The 22,442-nt window shown below is 40.3% G+C and overlaps 1 protein-coding gene across 2 annotated transcripts in view; it reads right to left on the reverse strand.

Annotated features, from left to right (window-relative positions):
* The window catches only part of prkcaa (protein kinase C, alpha, a), a 213,788-nt gene that overhangs the window by 20,838 nt on the left and 170,508 nt on the right, over positions 1-22,442 (reverse strand). For both annotated transcript variants that reach the window (XM_030061000.1, XM_030061008.1), the window contains 2 exons: positions 11,018-11,098; positions 7,195-7,302 (listed from right to left, as the gene is read on the reverse strand). In XM_030061000.1, coding sequence (XP_029916860.1) covers positions 7,195-7,302; positions 11,018-11,098 — 189 coding nt within the window. The remainder of the gene's footprint in view (positions 1-7,194; positions 7,303-11,017; positions 11,099-22,442) is intronic.

Consider the following 22,442-nt stretch of genomic DNA (forward strand, 5'->3'; position numbering starts at 1 on the left):
ATTTCCAATAACGCCAACCCTTTTCAAGCCCATTGAGGATTGTTAAGCAATTCTCCCTCACATTTCCCACTAGTTACATTTTGTATCTTTTATTAAGTTTTTTATGTGTAAAAAAAAAAAAGAAAAGAAAAGAGGTGTGAACATTCTCCCAATTTGTTTTGTTGATGGAACAGGATTGTGGCGTGAGCCCTGGGCACAGCTCACATAATCTACTTGACTGTCAATAAAGCGTCGCTATGGAGATGAAGCATAATTTCTGCCTGTCAGATCAGCTACAATGGTCAGAATGGATGGATATGACTTCTACAGTGTCTGTGATTGCCAGCCAGCTTTCCTCTTTCATTTCTACATATGGGCCACGAGCGGCGCCACATCTGAGTCAGCGGTGTGAATCCAGCCGGAGACAGCTGTTGAGGAGGAAGGCAAAGTCATTTGCAGCTTTCTGTCTGTTCACAGGGCTGTCTCCGACTGTGAGAAAACATCCTGCTGCAAACAGAAGGCTGTAACCATCAAAGTGACACAGCTGACGCCTTGAAACGTCCTTGAAACCGACTGGCTGTTGGTCGGCCGGGCTGTCACTCAAATTCTCCGTCTAGCCTCCGGTATTTACACCTGCCTGCCTCTCTTTTGTCCGCCTGCATCTACAAGTTTTCGCATTTGAAACTTTGGCATTAGTCAGCTGGAAATACATGCTCTGAAAAACAGTAATAATGTGGTGCTGACATTTTGTAAAGGGAAACACTTAATCATTCTGTCTACAAAGTTGTTAGCACTGAAGTCTCGGTGTGTCATGAACTGTCAGCGAAAGGTGTAGCTGCCTGCTTCAAACAGCGCGTATAACTTCTAAGCCACCCTGCTGTGTGTGTTGAGGACAACCAAATGTTAGATCTGAGGGGGAGAGAGAGAGGGGCGGAGAGAGAGAGAGAGAGAGAGAGAGAGAGAGAGAGGAAGCAGATGGGGCTTCTGACTCAACAGGGAGTCTGGCCAGGTACAACTGCCTGATCCAGCACATTCGGAGGAGGGGGGTAACACACACGCTCTCTCTGTCTCTCTGTCTCTCACACACACACACACACACACAGACGCACACACACACGTCATTCTTCAAAGCCCCTTTTATTCGCCGGCGCTGAGAGAATAGCTCCCATCTTCTGAGGCGCATCATCTCATCAAAGGTGCATCCCACTTGTGCACAGAATAAACGTTTCATTTCCCCTCTTTACCCTGCTGATAAAACATGACAAAGTGTTTCCACTCCCAGATGTATTTAGCTGAAGAGGTTCCAGAGGATATACAGTAAAAGTGTTGAAACAGCAAAGTATTTTTTTTAACCTCTGTGCTTTTGCCACGGTGCTGTGGTCTCCAAGAAGTACATTTTCAGTCATTTCAGTCTGTTAGGGATAAATCCTTCACTGCTCTTTACTGAGACACCATGAAACATCAGAGTTTTACCACGTCTAATCACACGAATGAGTTAAAGCAACACTAGGTGACTTTGACTGTGCCCCGCTGCTTCAAGAAACGAAACTTAATGATGCACGTTAATACGTCGCACATAACAGCAATTTTAGTAAAACCGGGTCATATTAGTGCTGGGCGGTATACCGGTTCATACCGAATGCCGGTGTTATTTTTTTTAATGATATGCATTTTTCAGATACCCCAATACCGGTGTGTGTGTGTGTGTGTGTGTGTGTGTGTGTGTGTGTGTGTGTGTGGCGCACGTAATGTTGGGAACAGCACGCGGAATGTAGTGCCGCGGGACATCGTTGGAGGGGGGACTGTTTTTGCAGTTGCACTCACTAAGCAGTGGGGACTCAGAAAATGAAGCTGAAGAACTTTTACCAAAAAGAGGAGCTGTGTCGGCTGTTCGGAAGTTCTTCGGCTTCAAAAAATCCGCCTGGCAAAGGCAAAGAAACTTTCCAGGCTACCGCAGCGCACTGACATAGACTGTCTAACAAAGTGAAGAGTTGCCACTCCGGTCTATTTTCAGTGGCTAACAGCGGCACACTGGCTTAGCTTGTCTATTCAGAGAAGAGGTATCACTTCGGCTTATTTTTCAATCTATGTTATCACATGCATACTACTGCTCATTCATTGGTAGCTGAATTGTTAGGTCTGTTTGATAAGTAATTCACATTTTTAAAATAATAATAGTAATAATTTAACATATTGTTAAATTAGTCTGCATATTAATGCAAGTGGCCTTAAATTTGCATAATAGAAAGGTTCTGTATTTTGACTGCAACTGTCATGCATTCTGATTCCTTCACTTCATTAGAATCATGAGTGCCACCTCTTTGCCTCATTTTGTGTAGCCATGTAAACCTGTATTAATACTAGGGTGGACAACTTGGACATTAATGTCCAGTTGTCTGGACATTAATGTCCAGAATTCATTCCTCATGACAGTAAAATAGGTCATTCTAAGTCAATTTACTGCAGTAATTCTTCTCTAAATCATTAGAAAATGTGGTTAACACCCAGTCGTGCATGAAAAAAGAAAATACCGTCATATACCGTGAAACCGATATAATTTTGAAAAATACTGTGATATCCATTTTTGGTCATACCGCCCAGCACTAGGTCATATTAATCGTTTGACTAATCGACTAATCGTAAAAATAGTTGATAGATTAGCCCTACTTCAGATTACTTTATTACTTTCTATTACTTTATTGCTTTACTGAAGCTACATCACACTAATATTAAGTGACATATTCACAGTAGATTGCAGATCGGGACGCATATTTTTGTCCGAACTCAACCTGAGAGCACAGTAAGCAAGCCTGACCCGACCCGACAGGCATTCTTTTTTTTTGAGTCTGAGCCCGAATCGAGTCCGATATTTAGCTTGTCCTCCATCACCAGGCTACAGTTACCACCTGAAATAGCCTACGGGTTGCCTGCAGCATATTTGGAATATTTAGAAACTTTGGGATTGCCACTGGAATCTAAAATAAAGTCCTGTGGGTTGGCACAAAGCTTGGTTGTACAGCAGTAACCAACCTGCAGGTGCAGCAGAGTTCAAGAGATTAATAAAAGAAAATATGTTATATTATTATGAAAACATTAAACAAACAACCTTAATTATGAATTATCGCATCTCAGCTGCAAAAATTTCCCATAACTTCCATTTCTTACTAACTAATAGTATTGTTTGTCTGATTCTGTGACCTACATTCATGGCAATATAAGACCTGCATGGATGGATGGAGTGAAAAGTTGCAGGAATTTTATCTTTCAAAAGGCCAATGCACTGGATCCTGCATACTGCACATACATTTACTCATCATTGCAATTATACCACAGTTTCATTATTAATTCATCGCTGCGTTTTTAAGATTTAATAGCTGAGAAAATTATTACGCAAAGAAAAACAGTTGCATCTGTAAAGTGAAGTCATTCCTCCACCTTTCCAGAGCGTACAGATCCTCTTTGGTCACTTCAGTAAATTGTTTCTAAAGGAGGCTGCTCAACAGTTTCCAGTTCATTTTGTAACACTAAATCAAAAGTAACTGTAGAGAGAGATACATGTAATGCCTGTCAGACAAGCAAAATGGGAGACTGTGGTATGATATTGAGAAAAATATGTATTCGTGGTGGAAGAAGTTATGTAATCAAGCTGTAGTGATAAGAAGATATCTTTAGGCTGAGCTTTGGCTTTTTGTTATTGCAATTACTGACTTAACACAGCAGGTATTCCACTTCACCCACACATCATCTCGTCTTTTTTTTTCCTTTTCTTGCCACTGACAGTCTCTTCTTATCCCTTTCTCTATTGGCATCACTCCCATGACAGCATCACCTCGTCTATCCTCTCCCCATCTTCCCATCTGCACCTTCTCTCCCTCTTCCAGTCTCTCTCTCTCTCTCTCTCTCTCTCTTGTTTCCTCCCTAATTCCCTCCCATCTCTTCCTTTCTCTCTCTTTTCTGGGTCACACTGCTGGCAGGCACTACGTATCCATTAAGGGAGGGTTACAGCAACGCCTAACAAGGGTTGAGACAGGGACTGGGACTGAGGCCAGGCCACACACAGACATACACACACACACACACACACACACACACACACACACACACACACAAACAAGCCAAGAGAGAGGAAGCAATGATGAGTATGAGGAAAAGAAGGATGATGAGGAAGTAAAAGGGGAAAAAAAAGAAAAAGCATGGGAGGAGTGGATGGAAATGTGAATGAGAGTGAAACAAAAGGGAAGACAAAGACTGGGCAGAGAAAGACAAAGCGAGAGAGAGAGAGAGAGAGAGAGAGAGGGGGGAAGAGAGTGAGGGCTGAGTGATGCTCTGTGAGGCTCAGGAAGTTGAGGTAGGGACAGGGAGACGAAGCACGTTATCACACAGCTCATCAACTCTGCACTGCCGCTGGACAGAAATAAAACTGCCGCTTTCACTGTTAAATTTCCTCTATGCACACACACACACACACACACACACACACACACACACACACTTCTGCAGTACTTGTGAGGATTTGTGGATGCTCCAAGGAAACCTGGGATGCATACACACACACACACACACACTCCTCATCAGTTCGGTCACCAACAGTGTTATCCGTGTTAGTTGAGTAAAAAGAGCAGTTAAACACATTCTGGACGATTAAATAAACCCATTTATACTGAAGTTAACGCCCGAATACCCCTCAACTTCTGAGTGATCTGTCCACTTTTGAGGCTTATTACAAGTTAACAAGATAAAACAACCACACATCACGCAGCTCAAATATTCTAAACCCGTATTCAAATCGTAATTTCTAGAGATAGAATGCAGTTTTGAAATAAAATTCATATTTCATTCATGTTTGTTCAATATTTCTGAACATCAAAACGGCTGCTGGAGGTAGTTATGCTGCCAGCGACTTCACTGGCTGAATATGAACGATATGAAGACGTCTCTAAAGCACACACTGAACATCTGCAACCTGTCTCATCTTTCGTCAATCAATTAACCTGAATGTAAACAAACAAACAAACTCTCCTTGGATGCACAGAGTAGGTACCCTGTGTCTTTCAGCGCCATCTGCAACTCAGATTTTATCAATAGTCGCCGAAGCCCACCCATACGTCATGTATATCAGCTCCATGGGGACGAGCATGTCCTGATTTATCAATATTCCCTGCTACATATTGGCAGGAATTCATTGGTGTTCAATGAAGGTCATGCAAGAAGAGGTTAAAGTCTGTGTGTGGGTGTGCATCTGCCCTGGTGCTAATTATGACCTTGCTGTAGCTGGAGCAGTGAGCTGTGGAAGAAACTGAATTCAGCAACCTTGTGTTTTGAGCGGCAGACTTGAAAACAACAGCATACAGAGGTTTCTGACATGACATCTAAAATCAAAGACCGTGTGGCAGGCTGAACTAGATGTCAGAGGAGGCCTAATAAACCACAGTGTTTGTCGAATCCTTCACTGAATGGTGAGTAAGTGGCTTTAACAAGACCCTGCAGACAACTTGAGACACCCCTAAGGAAACATTTACGAGTAGCAGGCTGTGTTAGCGTACAAAGAATATGTAGAAATAAAATTAAACCTTTCAGTCATTTTAGAAAACTGAAGATGTGCTGTTAGATGTGATGTTAAGCAGAGTAGCGTTAGTTTGTTGACATTTTTTCTTTTTTTATGTAATCAAATTTTGAGGTGGGATTCTCTTATAAGCCCCTAGAGGTTTTCTGTATCTCACCTGCACAATCTATTGTTATTTCATTCTTGTTCTGATGTTTTGCTTTTATTGCGCAATAAATAAATAAATAAATAAAAACAGCTGCAAATACGTTCAAAAAAGTTGCTTACGTATCAGGCCCGAGGACTGTCACTGTCTATTTTAAATTGGCAAATACTTTATGGAGAGATTCTCTGTCATTGAAACTGTGGTCTTTTTGTTGCATGTACTGTACGGTTCAGTTCTCTGTGCCTCTACACCCACACCTAACACCTGTCCAGGTACAGCATATCACAAGCAATCAACATGACAGGCAGCAGTGAGGTGACCTTTGTATTTTGGACTCTAGACATCATATTTTGGATTTAACCTTTAAAGCTGGACAAACATACAAACTATGAGTCTATTATTCTATAAAGCTGACAAAAGCCAGCACAGAGATGTTGGTAGATTCTGGTTGTGGCTTGAAAGTCTGCCAGCCAAACTGTGCTTGAAAAATATTTTCTGTTGTCTGAACCATTTCAGTGAGGGAGTTTCTGAATCACCCTTCGACTTTGACCGATGGACTAAATAACTTCTTCCATGCAGTAGAGTATTTTTTTCATTCCTTTTTGCTTTTAATGCCTCTAGTTTTTAAGAGAGTACAGTCTGTAATACACATTCCACTGGTGGAAAAATGACACCTTTCCAGTGATAAATTATTATTCTTAATTATTATTAAATTTAACTAATGATTCTTTTTTTTACCTACTGCATAGGAGGAATCCTGATATTTTTGAAATTCTGTATGATGAGCCTCTTGCCGAAAATAGATAAACTGCATTTTGGAATAAAACGTTCATACACCAAATCCACTGAGCAATGGCGATGATCTAATAGTTTCCCTGCAAAGTTTTAATTATGCATCTGGTAACAGGAAGGGAGTGAGGAGGGAAGCAGCAGGAACTCAGACATGCATACCAGGCAGTATTAAAATAAAACCCCACTTCATTCTTATTGGAAATGGAGCTGGACGTCCTGAAGCCTAAAAAAAACCCCACCGAAACACAGAACACCAGTTGAACACTCAGGATAGACCTGCACTCTAAATTAAATTTTCTTGGCTCCAGTGGAGAATATGAGTGGCATGTGGCTTAAAATGTTGATTGAGAGGCTTTTCCACCCTGGTGAGAAAAAGGTCCGGGGAAAACAGCCCTCAGTGTAATGAGGTAAATAATAATAATGATGATAATACTAATAAGCACAGTAAGTGGGTAAGTGAGAAAGCCTATTGTGGATGCTGCAGTGAAAAGGAAAGAAAGCACTCTCAGGTTAAATATCGGGCCAGTTCAGTGCCTTTTTCTGAGACGTGAGGTAGCACTACATGAAACCATGCCCTGACGAAAGGAACGTTTGATGTTTTTTCATAGTGGGTGATGACCACAATAAGTTTTACCAAAAGTTTTATCAAATGTATTTCATCATGAAGATTCAATTCAATTCAATTTTGCATTGACGACAATGGAGTCCAACTCACCCCTTTACAGACGGACACGGCCTCTTTCGACAAGGACTTGGGGTAGGACACGTTGTGCTCCATGATGGACTGGAACAACTCGTCTTCATCCTCTCCGTCAAATGGAGGCTAAAGGTGGAAATAGAGCAGGGATGACAGGATATGTTGTTGTTTAATTGGATATTAGCAATATTCAAGCATAGTGCACAGGTGACAGAGATGACTGAGGGGGTACAAGGGATGCGAATTCCTTAAAACACACGGAAATTTAAGTGGTTATTGCAGAAAATACAATAAAACAGAGTCTGGGCTGATTTCACTTGGGATATGTAGGTAGGAGTGTTTAGTTTTTCCTCTTCGGCTACAGACAGAAAAACATTTTCTGTCATGTTTACACCATGTTCCTTTTCATTAACAACAACTTGAAACAAACAGCCGCCTTGGGGCAGAAGCAGAAGAGCAAAAATCTCCAGTCAAAATGAATATTTTCTTTGCGCTGAAGAAACATCAAAAGATTGTTTTGAGGTGTTAAGCATTTGTTAACTCTACTTCTAATAAGTCTTATATGAATAAAATTTAGCATTACTGTAATCTTTATTATTGCTTTGATGAGAGGTGAAGGTGGTGGATGATGGGATACCGTGCACAGCAAAAATCACTGCACTGCGGATGAATATACGGTTATTCACTTGAAGAAAATCCAAAAATAAACCTGGGAAGATCAGCTACCCTGACTAAATGATGTTTAATTTTTAAAACTTTTGACTCTAGAGGCCATACGAAAGACACTGAAAACTTTTTATTACTAAGAGGTCATCTTTCTTACTCTGGATAATGCAATTTACCCATTATCCCTATACAACACAGTGTATGCTAAAGTTGATCAGTCTCACAAAAACGTGTCCTTAAATGACTGAAGACTCAAGAGAGAAAAGACAAAATAGCAACAGCAGAAGAGGCAAGAGGCATAGAAGAGGCAGAACAGGGCACTAGGCAGACACAGGGAGGAAAAAGAGAGGGAGCTACAAATGGAGAGAAAGACAAAGAGAAGGAGAGAAAACAGTTAAGAAGACAAAGACGGAGGAAGAGAGAGAAAACATCGAGGGACGGTGGAGAATTTGTGGGAGCAAGTTTCAGAGGAAGACCTTGCGGGGCAAATGGAGTGGATGACCCAGCTCTTTTCCCCTCACTGTGGTTATCATCAGTAACCATAATGTGGGTGTTATGACAGTCCACAAAATGAATTATTCTTCATTTCCACTCCACTGGCCCCTTCAGCTAGAGATAGGCTGTCTGCGTCATGCCCCCTTTACCTGATTTCACATGAGAGTGGGAGAGAGAGAGCAAGAGAGCAAGAGAGAGAGAGACAGAGAGGGGCCCTGAAAGGCAAGGTGTATCTTCTATGTAGGAGACACTATCACCTACGTAAGACTTAAAATCTGCTACGTGGTTACTATCTCATACGCATGAGTTACTATCTCCAAAGCAGAAGATAAAAACAACTGACATGCCGTTTTTCAGAGGATGCAGCGGGCTCAGTTTTAAAGTTTGAGTGAAGATGCTGGCATCATATGAAACTAGATGACCTAAGGAGTCTATTGGTGCCAAGCATCTTTCACTGGCAGAGTTCATGTAGGCAGGAGGTGCTTTAGTTGCAGTTTTGCAAGCGGGCACCAAGTTTTGAATCAGATGTGGGCAGTAACTGGGAGCCACCGGGGGGATGTGAGCCCTGGGGCGACACGTGCTGCTTTGGGCTGGTTGAAGACCAGATGTTTTGTCACGTTGTGGATCAACTGTGGAGGTTTGAACGCAGGGAGCCCTGCCAGTAGGAAGCCACAGTAGTTGCAGATTACATCATTCAATTACACAGTGGACATTTAGATTGTTAACTGAGCAGGTACAACCTTCAATGGCCTTTGTACCCTGCACTAAGTCCTTTATTTTGCATGACCTTCATACACATACTCTTTAAAACAGCCTAATTATCATAATATCTCATGAGAGGAAACACAGAATTAAGTTTGCCTCAACTAAAGCCAAGACTTTCATTCATTTAGCTCAGGCTATAAAAATTCTACTCCAAAAGTCAGTCATGCAGGGGCCCTGAAAGGCAAGGTGATTTTTTGGTGTTTTTATTTCATTTATTTTATTTCATTTATTTATTTTGTATATAGTGTGGATATTATCTCCTACATGCATCTTGCATCATACACAGAAGATTAAAAAAAAAAGAAAATCAACAATTTTGTTCATTTTCATCTATGTAATGTGTTTAATCTATGTAATTCTTGTGTTTAACAGCTGGCACAAGCTCTGTCAGCCAATTTGGGAGTGGAAAAAAAAAATACATCCACCAGTATTTTTTGCTTCAACTTCCACAACTTCATGAACTGTCAGCTGGCGGATGCTCTTCAGCGGCGACACGCTCCTAAGGACAATGTTGCCAGCTTTTAAACTTGTCTAAAACTGCCACTGCTGGCATCAAATATTAAATAGGTTGAAACAAAACAGGAACAGCAGGTGCCAAGAAGTCTGTCTGCTGTTTGTTTTTGAATGAGGCTTTTAATGCCCTCCCTGGTAGTCAAAGTCAACTAACACAACACATCTGGCCCCAACCCACGGTCAAAAGTAAACTGAGCTGGCCGCATAAAAGAGGCTGGACCAATTGGGATGCGTCCTATGAGATGACAGCAGATGGCATGAGAGTATGTGTGTGTGTCTGTGTGTTTATGAAAGTGATGGTGGGAAGGTCTTCTGGGAGCACCACCTGACTACATTTAGATCTTAGCAGAGCCTTGGTGGGAGGGGAACGTTAATGTGGGAGTCGCTGAGTGTGAGCAATCTGTGACGACCTTGTGTGTGTGCAGATTTGTATGCATAATTTGCAGCAGGCAATTATGTAAGTGGTGCAGGTCTGTGTGTGTGTGTGTGTGTGTGTGTGTGTGTGCGTGTGTGTGTGCGTGTGTGTTTCAAGGTTATTGTGAAGTCAAACTAAAATGAATACAACAAAAAGTCAGAAAACAACAAAATGAAAACTACACTCCTATCTAAAAAATGAATACATAAATAAAAACACATATCAAATGTCAGTCTTTTTTTGTTTTTGTTTTGTTTTTTTGTTTTGTTATTTTTTTGCAGGCAGGAGAATGAATTTTTGACTAGTTTGGAATTCCAATTGCACCGATTTTTTCACTTGCTCTCATGTAATCCAATAAACGTAAGCGCCGTGGAACCGAAGACATTTTGGCTTTGGCTTGCCTGACAAACAATTCAAAAGGCTTTTCTTCCTGCGAGCATTTTCCACCAATCAGAGCACTGCATTATAGCATCAAACTGGGTAAAGTTGATTAAAATTTCCTGCCAATCAGGACTGCATTCTGCATTTAGATTTCTGGAGCATCACTCGTCAGTGAACTGCCTCATTGGCGGAGGTCTGTGCTCTGTTGAAAGCATTTTCTAGTCAAGTATCTAGTCATTATCATAGACTGAGGAGCCTGTTCGCACTGATATAGGCTCACAAAAATAACATTAATTTTGTAAGAAAGTGAAAATGTTAAACAATAATAGGATAATTAGGCCTAAATAAATTTAAATTTTGTTATTTGAAAGTCCGGCCCCCACAGTGTCTGCTAGCATAAATTGTGGCCCTTGTAGTTGATGAAATTAATGAGGGCAACCATGAGCACCAGGCCGGACATCACCGTTTGCTCCCTTTTGTAAATAAATGAATGAACAAAAAGCAAACAAATGAACAAATAAAGAAAAAATGGACATTTTAAACCAAAAATGAAAAAAATACAAAACTATAACCATGTGTATGTGTACCTGCATGTATACCACTCACCTGTCCTGCCAGCATTTCATAGAGCAGCACTCCATAGGCCCACCAGTCTACAGAACGTCCATATGGCTGATATGCTATGATCTGTGGAGGGAAGAGCAGAAAACGGTGAGTCTAAACAACAAAAATTACAAAACTGAGAATAAAACAGCACAGGCCAGGAGAATTATGGGAATTTACAGATTCAATGTCAGCACACTGATCTCAGCTACCCTGATAACAGCAGAAAATGTTTGGCATCATGACCCAACATCTGCAGGGGGCTGAAACGTGTGAGACAACTGGGAGCCAGTGAGAGCCCAGTTTACAGTGAGGTGAAGCGGAACGAGCTGTGGTGATTTGGGAGCCTGCAAGGAAAGTGTCTGATACCTAATCAGCTGACGTGAGTGTCTTTGTACGACTCAGACACAAAACAATCTGTCATGTGCAGAGTTTTTTTTAGGGGTTGAAGTTTAAAAGTCTTGGACTAGCCTTAAGAAACCAGAAAGACCAGCACATAATTACATGCAATTAAAAGCATACATGTGCATTTTAGTTTAAGTGGATGGTTTGCTCAGATCAGATGGTAGCTCTCCTGGCTGAAATGGTTGCCTAACATGACAGCGTTAGACGCAGTTTTGCAGCAAATAAACTGAGCACATAAATAAAGATGGCTTCCCGAACACCAGTTTTAACTTAAACGGAGGAATCACATGTTTCCTTTATGGGTTTAGGTCTTATGAAAACACTTCAAAGCCTGTAGGATACACTGAAAAATTCATGACAGTCAAGTTGAAAACAAAGCTGTTTTTTTTTTTTTTTTTTTACTTGTTTTTCAGAGATTCTATAAATCTTTCAGTACATTATTCATTCATGGCAAGTTTAGCCACTTATCCTACATGCAATACCATCCTGTTAGCCAGATCCAACATTACAAAATCCACAGAGCAGGCAAATCCCCAAGACCCTTCTGCATATGTGATGTGCACTGTGCAATCATAATATGCACAACACTTTTTTTGTAATTTAGTTCAATCTTGTTTAAAAACAAGAGTGTACTCATAAAACAAAAACCCTATTATGCCATTCCTATAATCTTAGTTAGTTCAACTAATGAGCATGAAGTGGTCTCCCATAAGCACAGAATACATAGAAGAAAAAAAAAAAAAACTCTGTTATGTTTTAAGATATTGTTCTAAACTGCATGAAAACACAACTGTCTTCATGAAGTCTTGGATTAATGTGAGTTTTTGGACCCAAATAGCCATAAAATTATAGCAAGTTCTACAAATTTTAAATTACAACTTTTTTCATAACCTAAAACTTCACCATCTCAGTATCTATGAAATCAATAGTTTTTCCTACATTTACTCTGAGCTCATCAATTCTTTATTATGTACAGTAGCAGAAAGAACATCCAGTATGGATGAGCTTGGTTGGTTTATTCCACTTCCCAAATGATTTGTTTTGAAAGAAATAAGCCAATTTTACACATGGATTAATATTATCATGAGTAAACTGATTCAGATCAACATGAATCTACATCAACTGTGCGTCCACAGCGCTGAGGTGATTCACACATGTTAAATTAAAAGTATCTCTATGAATATGAGGGGCAGAACTGCTATGTGAGAACTATATATGGATATTAATTCACCTGCAATGATAACTTCATCACGGTTCAGCACAACAGAAGATAAAAAAGCAATACACTTCTGACAGGGAGGCTGGCATTTGGTTAGGGGGTCAGGTGGTAGCCAACAAGACAGAACAGGGTCACAGCAGCACATTTTACAACATGGGCACCTCATAAAAATAGTTCTCATAGTGTGACGGGGTGGCATTCGAAATGCTTTTGGACACAAAGTACAGCTGGTAAACACAGGTTGAATATTTCAGGGGACAGTTCACCGAGACAGCGATTCCCACTAGACCTCAGCCACATTTAGGACAAGAGTGAATTAAAAAAAAGTTAAAAATAAAATAGTTAAAAATTCTTCCTGGTGAGTGAGTTCACATTAAGAAATTGAGTTTCCTTAATCATCTTGAGGTTCGGAGGGTTGATAACAGCACCGCTGCTCGAGCTGGGTTTGTGGGCAATGAAATTTTCATTTGTCCGTCTGTGATGATTATCATTTTTAAGGAAGTTGGGCCCAAACCAGTGGTTAAAGCAATCTTTTAGCAGAGTGATTGCTGACTAGCATTATAAGAGGTTGTGAGATAGTCACACACCCACATCCCATCCCAGCCCACTGTCCTTCTCCTCCCGCTCCTGCACGTCAGAGAGGAGGAGCCGCCAAGTCAGCGATTTACCAGAGGAGAATTATCAATAAAAGATAAGGAATTATGTCATGGAGGCAAGCGGGGCACAGAGGTCAGCCCTGCTGTTTTAAGTGACAGTGGGAGGAATGTGTGTTTTTGTATATGCACTATTTCTATGATGTTTGGAGCTACTGCATAATGAAGCAGATCCATTACAAGATGAGACAGTAGTTTAGGGCATGTTGACAAAGATAAAATGTAAAAAAGATTGACCGAACAATGACATAGCAGGAAGATTTTTTTTTTTTTTTTTTTTTTTTTTTGTTGATGAGAAAAAAAACAAAACAAAACAAAACAAAACAAACAAACAAACAAAAAAAACATGGCTATGGATGGGAGTACACGTTATGTGTGGATGGACTTTAAAAAAGACATGTACAACTGAGTGAGGGCCAGTATCATTATTTTTATTACTATTCCCAGGGGTCATCAAACCACTCCATATTGAGAAAGTTTTGGCAACCCAAATTGGATTATGTAATACCTTACACTCATGTGGTTTTCAAAATAATTTGCATAATGTACTTGATGGAAATACTGCCAATTTTTCAAAAATGCGCTTCAAATATATGTAAAATTTGAATGGAAATGTAGCTGATGCTGGAGTTGCATTTAGATCATGGCCTCCACTAAAAATAAACAATATCAAGTGAGGAACATTTTTATAGAGGGTGCATCTAGAGGATCCACAAAGGAGACACTGGAGACAAAGACAGAAGAGGAGAGGCAGCCAAAGAGAGTGATGGACACAAGCGAAGAGCTTCAGCAAATCCTGGGAAATCTCTTTCAACTAAGACGTTTTCTTCAGGAACAAAGACGGGGATTTCCTGTGGATTATTCTCACTCTGACCAACACTACACACACTATTCTAAAAACACACACACTTACACTTCCAGTCTTCTTGCACTTATCCCAGCCTTTCTCTACACCAGCTTCTCCCTTACAAAGGCAGTAATGCAAAAGATGCAGCCATGTGCAATTCATGCTCACATGTAGTGCACATACACACATATGAAGCACACACTTTGCACACAATGCGCACGCACACATGCACATAAATAGACACATGGAAAAAATACAATGAGAACAGATGTATAACGTACCCATTCACAGATACATAGTAACAAATAGTCCCTCATACACGTGTACACACACGCGACTTTAGGTGTGCAAGAGTAGTTCTGTAATACACTGCCCTGTGACCTTTGCTGAGTAACACCTGACCTCCACAGCAACTATGGGAGCCTTGGGATGCTCCTCCAGCCTTGTACCACATGCACACACATGCACGCACGCGCGCACGCACACACACACACACACACACACACACACACACACACACACACACACACCATGCATATGAACATGAGCAAAAACAAAACCTTTTGGATGTGGAAGTGCAGTTTTGTCCTACATCTCTTGTGTAACCTTTCCTGCTTAACACCTGACCTCTGCCTTGCCCACAGCAGGCTCCTCCAGCTCTAACACACACACACACACACACACACACACACACACACACACACACACACAAACAGGCATTCACAACAGCCGGACACGCAATACGTCCACCTGTTTGCATTAGTACACAAAGGCAAAAATATACACGTGTGCTTGCATTCACACACATAAATGCTGAATGTTATAAAAACGTGACTTGAAAATGTGACAAATCAAATATAGGCCTACAGTTTGCATTATTTTCATACATCATAAAAAATAATATAAAACATAAAAATCTCTGGCTGCATTCAATTCAATTCACTTCTCAGTAAAAGGCAATATTGCAGCTTAAATGATGCAATTAAGACATGAATGGCAAATTCAAATTGAATAGAGAAGTTAAAAGCATTGATCAACAGCTGAAAACTGTTATCCAACTTATTAAAAGTAATTTCAATTTCATCTGCTTCTTCATCTTGGTGTTATTAACCAAGTGTGAATCTCTATTATGTAACTATGTCTATGGTACAACTATCTGTATATGTATTTATGTCTAATTACATAACAGTAGTACTCCAACTGAACTCCAAACAACAACAAAAACAACAACAAAGCTGCCCCTGATGTTTCCATTGACCTTTTCCCCTTGTGGTCACTGAGGTTTAGCAATGTGAGCACAATAAACGATGTTCGCTGTGCCAGAGCAATTTGAGAGTCTTAATTGTGAATGCTAATTACAGCATGAGTCATTAGAGTCGGAATGGTTGGCGGTGTGTGTGTGACCCGAGGTTTTGGCCGTCTAGACAGTCACACGAGCGGAGTCTTGAAAGGGCACAGCAGCGATTATAAAATGCACTGTTTTCAGTATATTGTTTTGTTTTTTTTGTTTTTTTTCACCACAGTTGAGCATCATCATGCACATCATAGCAAAAATCTGCACTCAGAACTTGTAAGGCTGGCTCTACACTGTGACTTTGAGAAAATATTAAATTATCATTGAGTGGCAACTGCTAATGTTTGGCTACCTCCTTATGGATCTCTGTCTAATTTATAGCCACTGTCAGGAAGAAGATGATTTCAAAATTGAAACAGACTTAGATGCTTTTTGTAAACCCTCAGGATCATATATTACGTATTTGTGATCAGGCGATAAGGCTGTCATGGATTCGCCTGGATTCGGGAAAATTATCATGACTTTTTCCCGAACAGTATCTCCTTTCGGGCATCTTATCTCAGTCCCTCTACCCTTGAACCTAGTGGACACCCTCCCTCAGAAAACAGGGAACCTCAAATGGTCACCTACATGTAAACAACATACAAACCTTGCATAACCTTTCACACGGACACACACCTCTTAAAAAGCCCCCCTGCCGACTGCCAGGCGTGGACTCAACTCTGCAGGCCAGAGACAAAGATGAGGGTTGTCCTGATAGTCCTGCTCGGCTGCTGCCTGTCCGAGGCCAACGTCCTGGGACAGAGGTTCGGTCAGGACAAGCCCAGTGAGCAAGATACCTACACTCTGCTCAGAGAGATGGCCTCTGCTTTGGCTGAGCAGGGAAATGAGCTGAGAAACACCAGGGAACGACTGGCCGAACTTGAGAAAGTGCAGGGTACGTGCAGAGGGTGACAGGATGGTGGATGGAGGCAACACCCTCCTCCTCTTTACCGCTGATGGTTCTTTGCATTGGCATTGTTAACCTCAGATTTACATCAAAACTAACGAAAAACAGCCGTCATTCACCGAGCTTGATATGAACACCACCCATTACTAGTACCACTCACTGGATGGGTTTTATTCAAGAGAGAGATGGCCAAACTGTGGATGCTGCTGTATATTGCATTATTTCCTGTTGTATAACTGAGGATATCATATTGCTTTGTTTCTGTCAATTGTATTACTACTATAATACCACCATGACTACATCACTATGGGGACTAAATAGAAGTATACAGTGTTCACATAACTTAGATTTGCTTTGGACCAATACTGCAGCTTTTCCTGCAAAACCTGACTTGATACCAACAGCCCATTCTGAGAAAATGAAAATGGACGATTTTTGTTTTTTGCTTCCTTAGTGCTAGGAAATATAATGTTTTGTTATTTTTCCTTTGTTTTATTCAACTCATACTGCATTATGTCCTTTGTGAAAAACAAATAGACCAGAGGACTATGCTGACGACCCCGGGGAGCCTGATGGACGAGCTGTGGGAACAGGTGGAGGCGCTGAAGAAGGGCTATACAGGTACATTTGCAACAACAAAGATGATAACACTATCATATACTACGTTTCAGACAAAAATATCTGCTTTGTCAGTCAATGTAAAGCAGTAATCATCCCGAATACTACAGATCAAAATAAACTCAAAGAACTTGTGTTGCATGAAAAAAAAAAAAAAAATACAAAAATACAAAAATGAGCCAAAATTCCAAATTCAAGTTTCCAGTTTTTCAACAAAGCTCATGTATGGCATATGCCAAGTAGGAACCATTATAATCCATGCAATTTATTCCATAACATGGGTATCAATTAAAGAGTGAGTCTGTTTTCAAAAACTTCTAAAAAGCTGAAAAAAGTTTCTGTCTGAATCAGGTGAGGAAATATTAATTGATGTTGCATGATTTCCAACATGTAAACTGAAGACCATGAGGCCAGGCTGCGAGTGAGTGAGATGCAGGAAGAGGAGCAGAGGAAGCTGGTGCAGCAGGTTGTGTGGCAGTACACAGGTATCATAACTTTATCTAAATTATCTACACATTTGCGTTCAAATATTTCTATTCAAAATACAATGCTAGCTGCTTTGTGCCAGAATGTGCCATGAAACTATCAGTAGTGATGATTCTCCACCAGTGTAAGACTGATTCCAGTTTATTTATAATAATTAAAGTAAGTATTGGTAATTAAAATATTTTTGATTCTGAGGTGAGAACCAAGAGTCGAAAAGCAGATACAGAGGCGCACTTCAGTGGGTTCATCGAGATTAAGAGACTAGAATTGATGTTTAAAGTCAACTTCAATACGGTTTCCAACAGAAGAGAGAGGAATAAAAATGAAATAAGAATTTAATTTGGGAAAGTAGAATGAATTTGTGGTGTCTGAATAAATGGGGGCGGGATATTTTTCTCCATTTCAGCTGCATTTTGGCATTTCAGCTGAGGAGATGAGTGTAGTTATTTGTGCAGCTCAGTTTTAATCTTTAAACGCTGTATATGCCTTATCCTTTATGAGGAGTCGTTTACTTTTTTGGCTCATCGCCTTTCCTTCATCTAAATGACCAGAAATGGAAGCCAGACTCAATGCCAGTGATTTGGAAGGGCAAAGCAAACGAGTGCAGCAACTACAGAAGGAAAATAAAGGTAATATTTACACAAACGATTCAATTATTAATGACCAGTAAAGTAGATTCCCTCTCATCTCAGTTGATCTGATCTCATCTCATGATTCAAATTTGACTGAATGGCTAAACTCATGCAATATTTATCTGTTTAATTTCAGAGCTGAATGCCAGACTGACCGAGATGGCAAATAAGCTTGGAGCTGCAGACACGGAGGTGAAGGCACTCAAGGCTGCTGATCAGGGTAAATGAACCACATTAACACGGTATCATTATGTTTGACAATTTCTGCAGTATACTGTACTTCAAATGAAAGGTACAATCATGTAATAATGGACGGTTTAATATTTTGCACTCTTTTCTCCCTCCATGTAATGACCAGAACTGCAGACCAGACTTAATGCCAGTGATAACCAGGCAGAGATACAAAGAAACCTGGTGGAGCAATTACAGCAGAAAAATACAGGTACGTGAACACATATTAGAGATTATTGACATTTGTGTGATCAAATTATGAGTAAAAGGATCAGAAACTAATACACTGAAGACTGTTGATCAAGGTAAAGATAATGCAGTTAAGACAGAGTCGGTAAATCTTATTTCTTACATTGAGTTGACTGAAATATGCGTATATAATGACTGCATCGACTCTAGTGCTGTACGTTCGTTCGTACAAATCGTACTATTGCAGTATATACCGAGTACATTCTTAAGAGAATGTGTCTTGTGTTATTGTCATACTGCAATGCTCACTAACTATCTGAAAAAATAAATACATAAATAAATAAATAAATAAATAAATAATGACAACTGCTCAACTTGAGGCATCACAAGTCGACTCGGGTTTCAAACGAATTATCTGAAATCATCGACTTTCAGGCAGCCCTAATCGACTCTCCTTTCTACTCATGCCATCACGTGACAATAATTCCAGTTTGCTGGAACAGGCAAATTCAGGATATATTTCCCACCCTAATTTTATCTGTCAGAGCTGGAGCTCAGACTGGAGGCCAGCGAGAGTCTGGATGAGGAGCTGAACACAAGGCTTGGAAACACCAAGGCAGATGTGGAGGCACTGAAGACTGCTGATCAAGGTAAAGAGATCAGACTCAATACATTGTGCATTTTTTTTTTTTTTAAGTCTATACAGGACGTTCAGGAATTCTCATTATAAAATTTTGGGTAATGAGACCTTGTGGAGCCAGAATCAGCCATTCGATTGACTCTGAGTTTGAAAACACACAACCCTGGAGAGGCACCACTGGTTTGTTTTTCTGTTTGGGTAGAAACAAGTTTTCTTTGCTATTTTGGCTACACTAGCAATCACAAACCTCAGAGCCTCCTGACCAGAGTCTTCTAGTTGGGGGTTATAACAGCTGCTTCACATCTTATAAAATTCTTGCTTAGAATTAAGGATCTGATCTGCTTATTTCAAAAGAACATGTATGGTAGGTTATTTTATTCTACACTGAGCTAATTTGGTGCTGCTGTTAGGCCAATACACACATGAGCACCAGCCCCACCCTCCACCCTAGTGCAGTTGCATTGTTTTGAGGTGATTTGAAGTATGATGACAGCATCCCTGCCTTTTTCTGTCCCACCATTCTGGTTGAATTTCTCCAGACCCTTATGATCTTGAGATTATGCAAATTACATAACATTACCATGTCCCTGATGCAAAATCGCATGACCTTTCCATGACTTTTCCTCTTGACTAGTTCATGTTGTTTTCGTAAGGAGAGAAGTCCAGAAAAGTCCAGGTTTCAGAAACTGGATAGGTTGGAAACTACCATCTAATCTAAGGATTGTGTGAAATAAGCATGACTCTTTGTAAAAATCCCAGGATATTCCAGAAATTCCATGACCAGTGGAAATCCGTGGCCTTCCATTCATTGTGTCTCATCTCATCACCATTATTTAGATTTGTTGAACTGAAATCATATTTTATTTTGTTTGTTTTTTCTTCACAGAGCTGGAATCCAGGGTGGAAGCCGCTGAGAGCCTGAATGAGGAACTGCAGATCAGGCTTGAAGACACACAGATGCAAGTGAAGGACCTCAACACAGCTGATCAAGGTAAGGTGAATATGATGAGAATAGTATTTATGCTATAAATTACCCAAATGAGAGTTTGCTGCTAGACTGTGGATATACACAAAGGCTACGAGGGGAAAATAAAGGGTCGCTGGGAATCAGTGTCATCAAACTATCATCTTAACTTATAACTAAGATAATTTCTATTTGCCTGAATTTTTCACCTGAACTGGTTGGGTTTTACTCTGCTGATCTATTCCAATAGCACTGGAAGCCAGACTGGAAGCTAGCGAGAGGCTGAATGAGGAGATGAACATTAGGCTTGAAGACACAGAGACAACGGTGAATGCACTGAAGACGGCTGATCAAGGTAAAACTTACTGTACTCATGAGCTGATGCCATTCAAATGTCATTCAGCTGTGAACAAGTAATGATTATGGAACAAAACAGTCTGTTCTGTCCAAACTCATCTCATCACTCATTTAGATTTGATATGAATTCTGTGGGCTGAATGACTGCGTTTTGTCCTTCACCTCATCTAATCCGCCAGAACTGAAGACCAGACTGGAAACCAGCGAAAGCCTGGTCAAGGAAATGAAAACACGTCTTGAAGTCACAGAGACTGAAATGAAGGCACTGCAGACAGTGGGTCAAGGTCAGGAGAATAAAGAATAGATGACAGCATATATATACTGTCCTTTACATGAATTATCATTCTGTCGCATATTGCTTTGATCATCGTATGAATGAATGAATGGGCTATTATGAGGCGGTAATGCATCTTATCTCTGCAAGGACACAGTTTTTATTCTTCTCAACTCATCTCACAGAGTTGGAGGCCAGATTGAATGCTACGGAGAATCTGGACATAGAGATGAACACAAGGCTTGAAAAAGCCGAGACTGAGATGGAAGCCCTCAAAACCGCTGATAAAGGCAAGGAAATATTACTGATACAACTCCTTCAACAATGTTACTGTTTTGATTTAATAAATCTTTAAGTTGTCTGATAAGGATTTGGTCATATTAGTACAGTAAGTATCATGTCATCTTTTATTTATACTCCTATGTATATCCACAAGTGAAAGGTGTGAGAAATATTATTTCATGATAAAGAAATATTTAGGTATTTCCAAACTGAGTGAATGAATATATCATCTATTTCTATGTATTTACACGTCATGTTGTGTTATTCCTGCATCAAGTCATCATTTTTTTATTGCATTTGCTGCATTTTCAACAGAGCTGGAAGCCAAGCTGGAAACAAATGCAGATATACAGGAGGAGCTGAAGAATGTGATTGATAAAACAGCTACAGAGGTGGAGGAGGTGAAGACAACAGTGAGTCAAGGTAAATACAGCACAATAGAAAGGATTTGGTTGTAATGTAGTTTGCCTCAGTAACTTATTCTGTGCACATAGTGGTACTATGTGCACAGATACGTTGAAAATACTAGTGGCTTACACATAGTGGTAAGCCTGAGCTTACATCAACCAATAGCATTTTATTTGTGATGCTGTCTAAAACATGACTAAAAATAAATGTGTCCAATATGTGCCCAGTGGGTATGAGATCACACATGCTGCTAGGATCAAATGGACTGATTTTTGCCAGGGCAACCCATACGAAAAAAACAAAAAAAGCAAAACAGGCACTGAACAAATCTAAGATGCCTTGGATAAACATTTACAGAAAGGCTATGCAATGTTAGAGACTGTTTGAATGTAGGCCTTAATGCCCAGTAATGCACTCCTTGGACATAAATGGCTTCCTCTTAATGACTGATGGGGCGGAGGCGATGAGGAGCTTCATCCATTGTTGTTGAGTAAAGCTTCCTCTGGATGAAGGGCTCCCTTGCTGCCATTTAGGAGACAGTTTTATTTTCCATTTCTGCCTGGGCATGGAGATAATTTCCTGCCAGTGTCGATGATTGACACCAGAATTTCATTTGGGCAAATAGGGAGAATCTACAGCATTTAAATTACAGAGATGGGTCAGTCCCTTTTCAGAGCTGCAGCTCCACTTCATGATTTAAGCTGATGATGTGGGTGTATTTTTTTTTTTTTTTAACATGCAAATCTTGGCTTCTGCAGCTCTAAACAACACTTTCAGTCGTGCCCATCATGGTTTCATTTTTTCACAGAAAAAGTGGCCTTCTCAGCCGCACTGGAAGAGAACCAAGTGCACATAGGGCCATTCAACACTGAGACAACCCTTGTTTACAAGAAGATCATAACCAACCTTGGTGACAGCTACGATCCAAAAACAGGTAATGTGTCACACCCTCTTATCTGGAGCAATGGCTGAATTCATTT

Source organism: Myripristis murdjan, chromosome 1 (assembly GCF_902150065.1).
Source record: "Myripristis murdjan chromosome 1, fMyrMur1.1, whole genome shotgun sequence".
Lineage (NCBI taxonomy): Eukaryota > Metazoa > Chordata > Actinopteri > Holocentriformes > Holocentridae > Myripristis > Myripristis murdjan.